Genomic DNA, 12,011 nt, shown 5'->3' with positions numbered 1-12,011 from the left:
TCCTCCTTCTCTCCCATCCTTCCTTTCTGGAAACAGATTTACAAAGGTCTAATCAATTAGACAGCTAGCTGTTAATTGGCATCACTGGGATTTTTTTTTAATTTTTAGAATTCTTTTTCAAATTCTTTTCCCATTTAGATTACAGAATATTGAGCAAAGTTCCCTGTGCTATACAGTAGGTCTTTGTTGGTTATCTATTTTACACATAGCAGTGCGTACATGTCAATCCCAAACTCCCAGTCTATTCCCCACTCCCAACCCCTACCCCCGCTTAACCATAAATTCATTCTCTAAGTCTGGCATCACTGAGATTTGAAAGGAAATTTGACTGATTCCAAAGCCTACATCCTTTTCCCCTACATCCTCCTAATGCACGTAATGAAGCATTTGCTATCTACTGATTTTTATAAAATAAGTAAGAAGGCGTATGTGATTGTACAGTTAGTTCCCAGGATACCTATCACCACTTTTGATCTGATTTCGGAAGCAAATTCACCTTAACGGTGAGGTACCATGATCTCCATGTCATTGGCAAGTATGATTTCAGTATCATTTGCTGCGAAAGACACTAAACCACGATGTTTTTGTTATCTTAAGTACTGTCAATAATTCTGTGGTTAGTTGTAACTTTTAGTTATGAAAAAAGTCAGCCAAGACGTACTCAGCATTTTGTTTAAATACTGACCGCATTTCACCAAGTAAAGTAAAATAAAGAGCTTTATGACGTCGTTCGGTTTCTCCAACAGACTGATCAAGCGAGTTCGAAGGGGAAGGCTCGGGGAAAAGGGGGCGGCACGGTGAGAAACGAGAATCTGAGCAAGCGCAGAAACAAACAGATGTTAATGGAGGCGAGAAGACTACTGCGCTCTCACTTTGCGAACTGTCGTAAAGGCCCCAGTGTCGTGCTCGCTCGGTAGAGGAGGGTATTGGTTAGGCGGCGGCGGCCGGAGAGCAGCGGCAGTGGCGGCGACGGTGGCGAGGTGATCGGTCTGCGCAGCATAGAAACGCCCGCAGCTTCGGGGAAGGAGTTCCCGTGGGACCAAATTAGGCATTCTGAACCCAAGCCGGGTCAGCTGGGCCGATCCAGGCGCTGCCGCTCGTACAGTTTTGGTGGCGGTGACAGACGCTGCTCTTGACTGTAGGGGCCTATTAGGCCAACATCCGAGGCGCGGATCACTGACTCTCGACGCATCCTCTTCCCCCCTTACATCTCCTGTCTTCCTTCCTGGGCCAGTGATTCCCGGAGCCTGGGAAGAGGGTTGCTAATGATTAAGGTGAGGAGGGAGGGGGGGAGGGGATCGATTGGAGGCCGCGCGTGCGCGCAACGGGGGAGGGGCCGGGCTGGAGGGGAGAAAGAGGAAGGGCTGCGGCCGTGGAAGGCTGGGGTCGGCGACCGGCCGGTTATTGCTGGCTCCGTAGTGACTTAGGGTCTGGGTCTCCGCAGAAGATTTAATTGTGTTTGAGCAAAGCATTTGTCTACAGACACACCCACCCCCCTCAGTAAGGGGTTGTGGGTGAAGGGATTTCTTTCCCTTTTTCGACTCTCCGTAGAGTCTTAGGATGGGGGCTGAGAACTGAGGCGTGGGAGTGCGATTTGACAATGGAGTGATGAAGGTAACCCGCACCCGGGGTGTTGGAGGGCGCTAAGTCAGCCCTGACGGTTAGGGAGTTGCCTTCTTCTGTGATCAAGGAAACGTAGACCGCAGAACAGCTGAGATACAGACCCGTCAGATTTTGTATAGAGTTGGCTGGTTGGTCATTAAAAAAGAAGCTTGATATTTTTGTTACTGTTTTTAGAGAATTTATCAGAGTCAGTAACAATGTTGTAGTTGGAAATATTTGTTCTATGCTGCAGAAATAGAGGTTTGTCACCATAGTTGTTAAATAGGTTATAGTAGATCTTTACAGATAAGTTCTTAACGCACGTCTAAGTTTTAACGTTTAAAAAATGCCAGGAAGTATAGGGTATTCATTTAATTTGTTCATATTTGTAGTGTGGGGTGATTCCATTGTATTGCATGCTTTCCTGTTTCTTGGTTTATGTGCAGTATGAATTTAGAACTCGCTGGGGTGGTAAAATGCCAGCTGACATAAACTTCATTTTATAGTTCATAAAGCTTTTTGAACCTGACTTAATCCAAACTTTATTTCATTTGGTGTTTTATGTTTAATTTTCTTGTTTTAGGGACCTCTTCAACCAAAAAGAACAGACTGGGGAAAAGATAAGCTAAGGTTCCATTTCCTTTCCCATTTTTGTTTTTTGTGTCATTGCTTTCAAATGTTAGTATGTGATTAAGGTATTACATAGAAGTTTTATAATACTGGTTTTACTTGGTTTTATTAGGGTGAAAAATCTACATTGTGATATTTCATTACTATATGTTTTTTAGTAAAAATTTTCATGTCAATGTGAACCAGGTTATTTTTTCATACAAAACAGTAGTGTTTGGTCGTGTTGGTGAGATAAAACAAGTAGGGTGAGAAAGAAACCCTTTCACTCTGAAAAGAATCTTAAATTGTTTTTTTTTTTTAAGCCTTGAATTATTTTACTTTTGTCCATTTCTTGTCATTTAACCTTGGGCAAATGACATCTCTCTCCTGTGCATTTGTTTGCCTCTACAATTCAGAGTAGTATTCTAAGAACTGGTGAGGGTATTTATGAATTGGTCTGAACAATATTGTAGGGAAACTAGGAAGATTAGAGTTTCTCCTTGTACATCAGGGAAGCTGTATCTTGTGTGTATGGATCCTTCTGTCACTTTTTCCCTTTTGTTTGGTGTCTCTTGGTCGCTTGCATATTAATTCTTTCACTAGAGTTGGTTTTGACAAAAGATATAGTAAAAATAATTTCATTTTGGTGAAAAATGCATTGCAGTGGAGGTTATACCGTGACAAATTTCACTTCAGTACTCTGTTTCTACAGATAATTGAAAAATAGCTATACTGATCTTTAAGATAAGAGGTCAGCAATTTACTCATCTAAAGCAAAGGAATAGTCAGCAGATACTCCTAAATAGTTATTTTCACTTTAAAATGTGGAATAAAAACCTCATTGAATCAAACCAATTAAATTTTTTAGATGCTTCTTGTATTATTTTGTCAAAGAGGGGTTTCTGTAACATGCTTTACTTAGAGCATAATTATATGTGCCCTTGTTTTGACATTTCCCCTGGTGGCTAGGATTTCAATAGGAAAAAAAAAAGTGACAGTACTAAAAATGATGGTAAAGTATGTTATAACTTGACATTAACATTCTATGGGTGACATTATTATACATAAAGAGTGTAGGGCTAGAGACAGGAGATCTGGATTTTAAATCTAGCTTTGCTTGCTATTCATTAGATCTGTGACTTTGTGGATCATCATCCATCCGGGGCTTCACATCTCTCTCAACTGTTAAATGAGAAGTGTGGGATAGGTAACTCTAGTTTTCTCTAGGTCCCAATTTTAATGGTTTGCATTTTTAGTTAGGTGTTTTTGGTATTAATCGTATTCATCATGATCCAGTCCCCAGAAAGAAATGCTATACTGAGAGTATTAATTCCTTCATGATATGTATATATTAGACACAGGGGGGAGAAAAACGAAACAAAACAGATGATTGAGCCATGTTTGTTGTTCTAGATAATGCTTCTGTCCCATTGTAGATATTACTCATGATTAGCTCTCATATGATACTAAAAAATGAAATTTTTACTCCTGGTAATGCTCTTTAAATCATTCTGAGTAATTTGCTTTCAGAAACCCATAATCATTGTTCAGTGAATTTCAGAAATGCATTTGAATGCCTTATATCTCTGTTCTTTCTTTGCTGCATCCCATAGTGTTTTGGTAACAGCTGGCCCAAGTTTCTGCAGGTACTCAGTTTATACCATGGCGTGAGCAGTGAGTGAGCTACAAATGTTTAAAAACAAATACTAAACTGAGCTTACATTTTAGATAGAGGTACTGCATTACTATTTAATCATTCTGCAAGTATTTATTGATTGTCTCATGTTCTTGGCATTATTCTTGGCCTTCAGTGAAGAAGGCACTGTGCCTTCATGCAGTGGATATTTTATTAGGGGAAACAATAAACAGAATAGCTTTATGTAGTGGTAAGTGCCATGAAGAAAATAGGGGCATGTAATGGAGAATGAATGAAATTGGGGCTCTACTGTGCATTGAGAGGTTAGAAAGGGCCTCTTTTTAGAGGTAATACTTGATTTGCGATCAGTGATTAAAAAGAGTCAGCCATAGTGGCAATCTGGAGGAAGAGTGCTGCAGACAAAGCAAACGGTAAATACATTAGATTGGGTTTGATTCTGGAGAATCTACAATTGTGAATTAATTGTTTGGTTTGTCTGTTAGTCTTTTTCATAATTACTGGTAGACAATTGTAGAAGGAAGGTTAAAAATATTTATGTGTAGTAACCAAATGTAATGTGTTGACATTGTTTAAATCCTGACTCAAACCAACTGTAGAAAGTAATTTTTGAAGCACTTTGGAGGAAATTTGAATGTGGATAGGTATTAGATGATTTCAAGGAATTACTGTTAGTTTTGTGAGGGATGCTAATGGCATTATGTTTATGTAAGAAAATGCCCATTTTTAGAGATGGAGACTGAAGAATGAGGAAGAGAAATTTGTTTGGTATTCGTTTAAAAATACTTCCGAGAAAAGAAAGGATGGGAGAGATGAGTTAGATGAAGCAAGTGTGGAATAATCCTGATAATTGTTGTGTTGGAGTGATAGGTATATGTGTAGTAATAATACTGTTCTCCTTTTGTGAGGTTTGAAAATGTTCTTACTTTAAAATGCATTTAAAATAATTCATACCCTATTTAGATGTCTTCTCCTTTTTTTTCTCTTCCTCCCAGTTTTGATAAAATGTAGACTTTTGTTCCTCTTTCTAAACATTCATCATTTATTCAACAAATATGAGTACTGTATTTCAGGCACTCTGTCGGTGCTTGAGTTAAAACAAAGAGCAGGACCTTAAGGCCTGCCTTTGAGGAGCTTATGGTTTGCTGGATGAAGAGAGACCCTCAGTGTGGACTGTGTTAACATGAAATCATAGATTTCTGTGTTTTCCTGAGGGTACACAGGATCAGCATCTTAGTGTTTATGTGGTTTCTAAACAAATATTTTTCTTGGGACATCCCTGGCGGTCCAGTGGTTAAGACTCTGTGCTCCCAATGCAGGGGGTACAGGTTCAATCCCTGGTTGGGGACCTGAGATCCTGCATGCTGCATGGTGTGCCCAAAAAAAAATTGTTTTTTTCTTTTTCTAGAGAATTGAGAGTTTAGGAAGTTCTGTATGCAGCTGTGTGCCAGTCTGAGTCACTGTTGTATTCATTTCCCTTATTCATATGTTCTATAGGGCATCGGAATAAATCACCTTTTTACTTTACCACCTTTTGACATCCCAGTTTGCCTTTATTTAAATTTTTTATTTTGAAATAATTTCAAACCTAAAGTTTAAAAAATGGTACTGAGAACCTTCAATATCCTCTAGTCAGTTTTGCCAGTTTTTAAAATTTTGTTGCATTTGCTTTAATGCTCTCTTCTGAGTCACTTCAAAGTAAATTGAATGTATTATGCCCAAGTCTCTAAATATTCACTGTGTATTGTATTCTTTTGCATTATCACAATACAATTACCAGATTCAGGAAATCTAACATTGATAATACTATATTATCTAATCTATCTAATCTATAGCCCCTATTCCAGGTTTGTCAGTTTGTCCCAGTAATAGCATTTGTTCCTTTGTAGCATTTCCCCCATAGGATCCAGGCCAGGATTGCAAATTGCGTTTAGTTATCGTATCTCTTCAGTCTCCTTTCATCTGGAACAGTATCTTAGCCTTTCTCTTTCACTGTATTGACATTTTTGAAGAATACAGGCTATATATTTCATAGAGTATTCTCAATTTGGATTTGTCTGATGTTTCCTCGTAATTAGATTCAGGTTATGCATCCCCAGCGGGGGATTTTGTATCTTTCTCAGGGTATGATATTGAAATACCTGTTATCGGTCTGCCCCTCATTGGTGATGTTAATTTTTAGTTACCTGGTCACGGTGTTATCTGGTTTCTTCACAGGAACGTATAATTATTTTTCCCCTCTCACCTAATAAGCAGTCTGTGGGGATAACTTTGAGATAGAGCATATATCCTGCTTCTAATCAGATCTGTATTTTCATCAAATTTCCCTCCTGGATTTAACATCCATTGATGATTCTTGCCTGTGCTGATGTTTATATTGATGGTTGCAAAATGGTTATTTTCTGACTCCGTTTCTTTATGTCAATAGGCTTTCTGTTTTAAGGCAGAAGCATCCTTTTTTTTTTTTTTTTTTTTTTTTTTTTTTGCGGTATGCGGGCCTCTCACTGTTGTGGCCTCTCCCGTTGCAGAGCAGAGGCTACGGATGCGCAGGCTCAGCGGCCATGGCTATGGCTCACGGGCCCAGCCGCTCCGTGGCATGTGGGATCCTCCCGGACCGGGGCACGAACCCGTGTCTCCTGCATCAGCAGGCGGACTCTCAACCACTGTGCCACCAGGGAAGCCCCCAGAAGCATCCTTTTATCTATCTGTTATCAATATGGACTTACATACTTCCTATCTTACTCAATGGGTTTTACTCCATTACTGCCTTTATTTATTTTGATGCTCAGATTGTCCCAGGTTTGTCCAGTGGGAGCCTTTCTACCCTGGATTCTGTGTCTTTTTGACATACTCTCATAATTTTTTTGGAGTGTTTCCTCTCTTTTTGCACATCTCAGTCCTGGAATCAGCCATTCTCCAAGGAGCCCTGGGTCCTTACAGTGGGGAATCCAATTTGCTTTTGAGTTATCTATTTATATATAGAAATCTCTTCTTTTCTGGATCAGGACATCTTTTGAGAAACTAAATTTAAATTAGACTTTGATAGTGGGTTTGTATTTCTCTGAAGATTTTGTTTATGAAGTAATTACATAAGATTTAGCAATTATATTTACCATAAAGCAATTATTTTATTCTTTTCTTTTTCAAATACATAAGTTCTAATTTGATCTTAATCGTGATCAAATGAAATAGAAGAAGAAAAAGGGTTATTTTATTTTATGTTACCTTGTGTGTGTGTGTGTGTGTGTGTGTGTGTGTGTGTGTGTATGTATATGTGTGTGGGAAGGGTTTAACCACTTAACTGTTAAAAAATGACTTAAGGTTTATATACTTAACTGTTGTTTTTTTTAAATTTATTTTTTTATTTTTGGCTGCATTGGGTCTTCATTGTTGCCCACGGGCTTTCTCTAGTTGCGGCGAACGGGGGGCTACTGTTCGTTGCGGTGCGCGGGCTTCTCTTTGCGGTGGCTTCTCTTTGTTGTAGAGCACAGGCTCTAGGCGCACAGGCTCTAGGTGCGCGGGCTTCAGTACTTGTGGCACTTGGGCTCCGTAGTTGTGGCTTGCAGGTTCTAGAGTGCAGGCTCAGTAGTTTTGGCTTGTGGGCTCTAGAGCGCAGGCTCAGTAGTTGTGGCACATGGGCCTAGTTGCTCCGCAACTAAGTCCTCCCGGACCAGGGCTCAAACCCGTGTCCCCTGCATTGGCAGGCGATTCTTAACCACTGCGCCACCAGGGAAGTCCCTACTTAACTGTTTTTAACTGAGTCATCAGACATTTTGGTTTGAGGAAATTGTTGCTTTTTAACTAGCTTTTTAAATGAAAATGTTTTTATTGTAATATAGAATGATATTTCATATAAGAGTGGGAACTCAAAGGCACATTATTCCAGGCAGTTACTGTTACATCTTGGTATATTTCACAGCCATTGTCTCACCTTTGCATCGGTATTTGCTTTATTTGTCTTTTAAACTTAACTTTTAAGTATTTTTCCTGGCAGTATTTTGAATGATTTTTATTTTTGAACCAATTAACATCTGTACATGGTTTAAAAATTAGTTCCAAATGGCTTATAGTGAAAAAAACAGCAGTCCCCTCTGCAACCCCTCCTAATCTCCTAGTTCTACTTCCTAAGTGGGAACACTTTCAGCTCTTAAAATTTTTTTTTCTTTTGGTATTTACCTTCATATTTCTAAATAATATGCTTATATATCTACTTAGCCACTTTAGATTTTTTGTTTTTTAAATAATTATTTAATTTTTTAAGATAAAATACATATCAATACAAAGGATACTAAATTCAGGGGGTACAAAGGGCATACAGGGAAAGATAAGTCTTCTTGCCATCCCTGTCTTCCTACCACCCAGTTCTTTTCCCCGGAGACATATTCCCTCTTCTTAGTTTATATGTATCTCCAGAGCAGTGGTTCTCTGTGGTCTGTGGAGTCTTGAGGGGGGTTTTCAAATGTTTCAAGTTATCTGTTGGTTTGAAACTATTTCATAATAATACTAACTTCTTCTTTGTTACTTAACTATGTTGACATTTGCACTGATGGTGCAAACACAGTGATGGGTAAAACTACTGGCCCTGCAGTGCATATCAAGACAGTGGCAAAAATTGTACTAATAGTCATATTCTTCATCACTATACATTAACTGTTGGGGAAAAAAACCTGGTTTCATTTAAGAATATCCTCCATGAAGCAGTAAAGCTTGTTAATTTTATTAATCTTGATCCTTGAGTACATGTTTTTTTAATATTTCATGTGACAAAATGAGAAGAATGTTATACAACACTTCTGCTGCATACCAAAGTGTGATGCTTGTCTTGAAGAAAAATATTTGTGTGATTGAGTTGCGAGCCCAACTAGCAAACTAGTTGCTTTTTTCATGGAACACTATTTTACTTGAAAGAATGACAAACTGTAGTTATTTAAACTTGGGTATTTGTACATATTTTCTCAAAAATAAATGAAGTGAGCCTGTCACTTCAGGAAAAACAACCAACAGAATTTATTGCCAGGATAAAGTTAAGGCTTTCAAGCAGAAATTAGAATTTTGGAAAACATATCTGCCACTGTGATCTTGGCAACATCTCAGGACCTTGCTGATGAAATTGTTGGTGATATTAACAAATGTGATTTTTTTTTTTATTTGCTGTGTTATAATGAAATGTGTCATTGTTTGGAAGATGTGCATAACTCAGTGGACCAACTTTTTTCAAAAGATCAATGCATGATATTAACAGAATCGTGCTGTGGGTATAAGGGCCTACTTAAGTGCAAGATAGATCAATAGATTTTTTTTTTGATCAATAGATTTTAAATGAAATGGTCTGGAAAGTTTCATTGATATGGTTTCAGAGTCCACCTTGCAACTAACCTTTACAGAATTACGCTTGTTAAGTTTTGGCTTAATATCAAAGAAGAATAATATCCACACTTATCTGAAAAGGTTATTAAAAATATTCCTTCTTTTATCAACTACATATTGGCGTGAAGCTGGCTTTTCATTTTAGATTGACTACAGGAGCAGATATAAGAAATCGGGTTTCTCTATTAAAGAGATTTGCAAAAATGTACAGCAGTGCCACTCTTACTAATTTTTTTGGAAAAATACATTCATAAATGTTACTTATTAGCATGGAGTGGATTTACCTTTGCTGATTTTAAATAAAAAATTTTAAAGCATTTACCAGCTTTCCTCTATAATATTATTACCAGTACATACAACCCACATAATAAAAGCCCTTTGAGTTCCTCAATTATTTTTTAAGAGTGAAAAGGGGTTCACAAGTCAAAAAGTTTAAAAACTGATGCTACAGCTCCAGAGGGTTAAACAGTTTTAAGCATTACCTTTTGACTGCTTATGGAAAAGGAGTTCACACTTCTCTCTTTACCGTTTCTCCCAATATAGTTGTATCACAATTTTAGATTATTTTATTTTCTTTTGTTTTTCAAAAACATACTTCATATTTACTTTTTTATTATATAAATATCAGTTTAACCTTTTACTGTAAGAATATAAATGTTTTAAGAGAGGCTTTGTTATTTATACAGATTCACAGTCAATTAATTGATAAAGGTCTCTGGGTTTCTTTAACTCCATGGTCTCATATGTTGCATATTTTAAATAACAATTCAGCATATATTTACTGAATGCCAACTATGTGTTCAACACAGTAGTGATGAAAATCAAGTCTTGGCCTTAGTGGGAAAACAAGTAAATTTTACAGATGGTGATTATGGAAATAACTGGGCTGGGAAAAGAAGATGGGGGTAGGGTTAGCTTTTTAAGTATAAGGTGGTCAGGGATGGTCTCAAGGATAAGGAAACATTTAAGCACAGACCCAAATGAAGCAGGTAGGAGAGCCTTATGGATATCCTGGGGACAAGCATTCCAAGCAGATTAAATAGCAATAGTATGCTTGGCCGGAATCAGCCAAGAAGCTGTTGCGGCTGGAGTGGAGCGGAGGAGAAAATGGTGGTCTCTTAGGACAAAGGTAGAAAGGGTTTATGTCCTTCATTTTTACGAAATGTTCTTTGTAGCTTTGATAACTACTTAGTCATTTTTTCCTCTGTTCTCTTTTTGGAATTGTTTGTGAAGTCAGATGATTGGATTTTGTTGCTGTTTTGTACTTGCTGTTAGTTCCTCTGTGTGTGTGTGTGTGTGTGTGTGTGTGTGTGTGTGTCCGTGCACATATTTTTTAAAAAATGCTGGGCTTCCCTGGTGGCGCAGTAGTTGAGAGTCCGCCTGCCGATGCAGGGGACACGGGTTCCTGCCCCAGTCCGGGAAGATCCCACATGCCGCGGAGCGGCTGGGACCGTGAGCCATGGCCGCTGAGCCTGCGCGTCTGGAGCCTGTGCTCCGCAACGGGAGAGGCCACAACAGTGAGAGGCACGCGTACCGCAAAAAAACCAAACCAAAACCAAAACAAAAAAATGCTTATTGTGTGCCATCTCCTTTTCTTCCCACTCCCCTTCTTTCTGTTCTTTGTACATGTTAGGCCTGTTCCTGCTACATGATCTTTCCTTACTGTTTCCCCCTGCTAGGAATGCTCTTCTTCCAGAACTGCGTGGCTTGGTTGATTGGTGGCTGGTTCCTTCTCATGATTCGTGTCTTTAGTTTCTTAGCGAGGAGACTGTTGATGGTTAACCTTTACCATTTGTTTTATTTCCTTAAGAGCACATATTTCTAAAATTATCTTGATTGTTTGTCTACTCGTGTCTTGTTTGTCCTCATTTGCATGCAGTTTCCATGAGAGACTTTCTGTGTTCTGTTCACTGCTGATCCCAGTGTCTAGAATGGTGCCCAGCTTGTAATGGGCTCTCAATAAATATTTATTGAATGACCACAATACATAAATAAATGGTAGCTAATGTATTATCAGTGATATTGTATCTTCTAAAATGTTAATAAACTACTGTAAAATTCATTTCTGTTACCTGGGTGTTGTTTCCAGATCCTGATCTGATTTCAGATGCTTGGGATAGAAAAAGTTTGGATAACCTGACTTGTAATTATCCTGCTAGAACTGAATAGATCTTTTCTGAAACCTTCTTCCTACACTTGCATTTACCCATTTTATTCCAGTGTGAGTGAATATTTTTCCTCATAGATGGCAGTTCTGGGTAGCAGTTCTAATGCCTCGACTTACTTTTCAGTCATCTTCCTTTATCTTGAACAATTTTCAGTTTAAAAGATTTTCTTCTTTTCTCTCCTATCATCTTCACTAACCCTCAGTTGCCTCTTTTTCAGTTGCCACTTTCTTCCCCAACAAGAAGAAGTCACAGTTTATGTATACTGAAACCAAAATTCTGAAGATTGCCCAAAAAGTATATGAGTAAATGTTTGTAGGCTACACGTGTATAGGAATCCACATTAAGGTTAGGATTACTATATTTATCTAGAATATGAAATTCTTGGAACAGGGTAGCATCTTAACTATCTTTTAAATTATTACCTTGAGCAGTGTCTGGTAGCAAAAAACTAAAAAAGGTTTATTGAATAAAGTAGCTGACATTAGTATACTGGATAATAAATCCTTGGTTTCCCCAAACCAGTACCCTGGGATTGTTTAATAGCTTGCTGTTTTTGCTTTTTGCCACAAAGATTTTCACTTGCTGTCTGGATACACAGGTTCAAGGAAGAC

The 12,011-nt window shown here is 38.2% G+C and overlaps 1 protein-coding gene across 4 annotated transcripts in view; it reads left to right on the top strand.

The window, feature by feature from the left end:
• Positions 1-913: 913 nt before the first annotated feature.
• Positions 914-12,011, top strand: part of RNF111 (ring finger protein 111) — a 68,697-nt gene continuing 57,599 nt past the window's right edge. For 2 of the 4 annotated variants that reach the window (XM_024761397.1, XM_024761389.1), the window contains exons 1-2: positions 914-1,274; positions 2,186-2,232. In XM_024761397.1, coding sequence (XP_024617165.1) covers positions 1,266-1,274; positions 2,186-2,232 — 56 coding nt within the window. In that variant the 5' untranslated portion in view covers positions 914-1,265. Of the gene's footprint in view, positions 1,275-1,379; positions 1,615-2,185; positions 2,233-12,011 lie in introns of those variants that run through there. The other 2 variants (XM_024761406.1, XM_024761412.1) reach the window with 2 other exon arrangements.

Source organism: Neophocaena asiaeorientalis, unplaced genomic scaffold (assembly GCF_003031525.2).
Source record: "Neophocaena asiaeorientalis asiaeorientalis breed wild unplaced genomic scaffold, Neophocaena_asiaeorientalis_V1.1 scaffold2, whole genome shotgun sequence".
NCBI lineage: Eukaryota > Metazoa > Chordata > Mammalia > Artiodactyla > Phocoenidae > Neophocaena > Neophocaena asiaeorientalis.
Note: the sequence above shows the minus strand (reverse complement) of the source record. Positions and strands in the feature narration are given on the sequence as shown.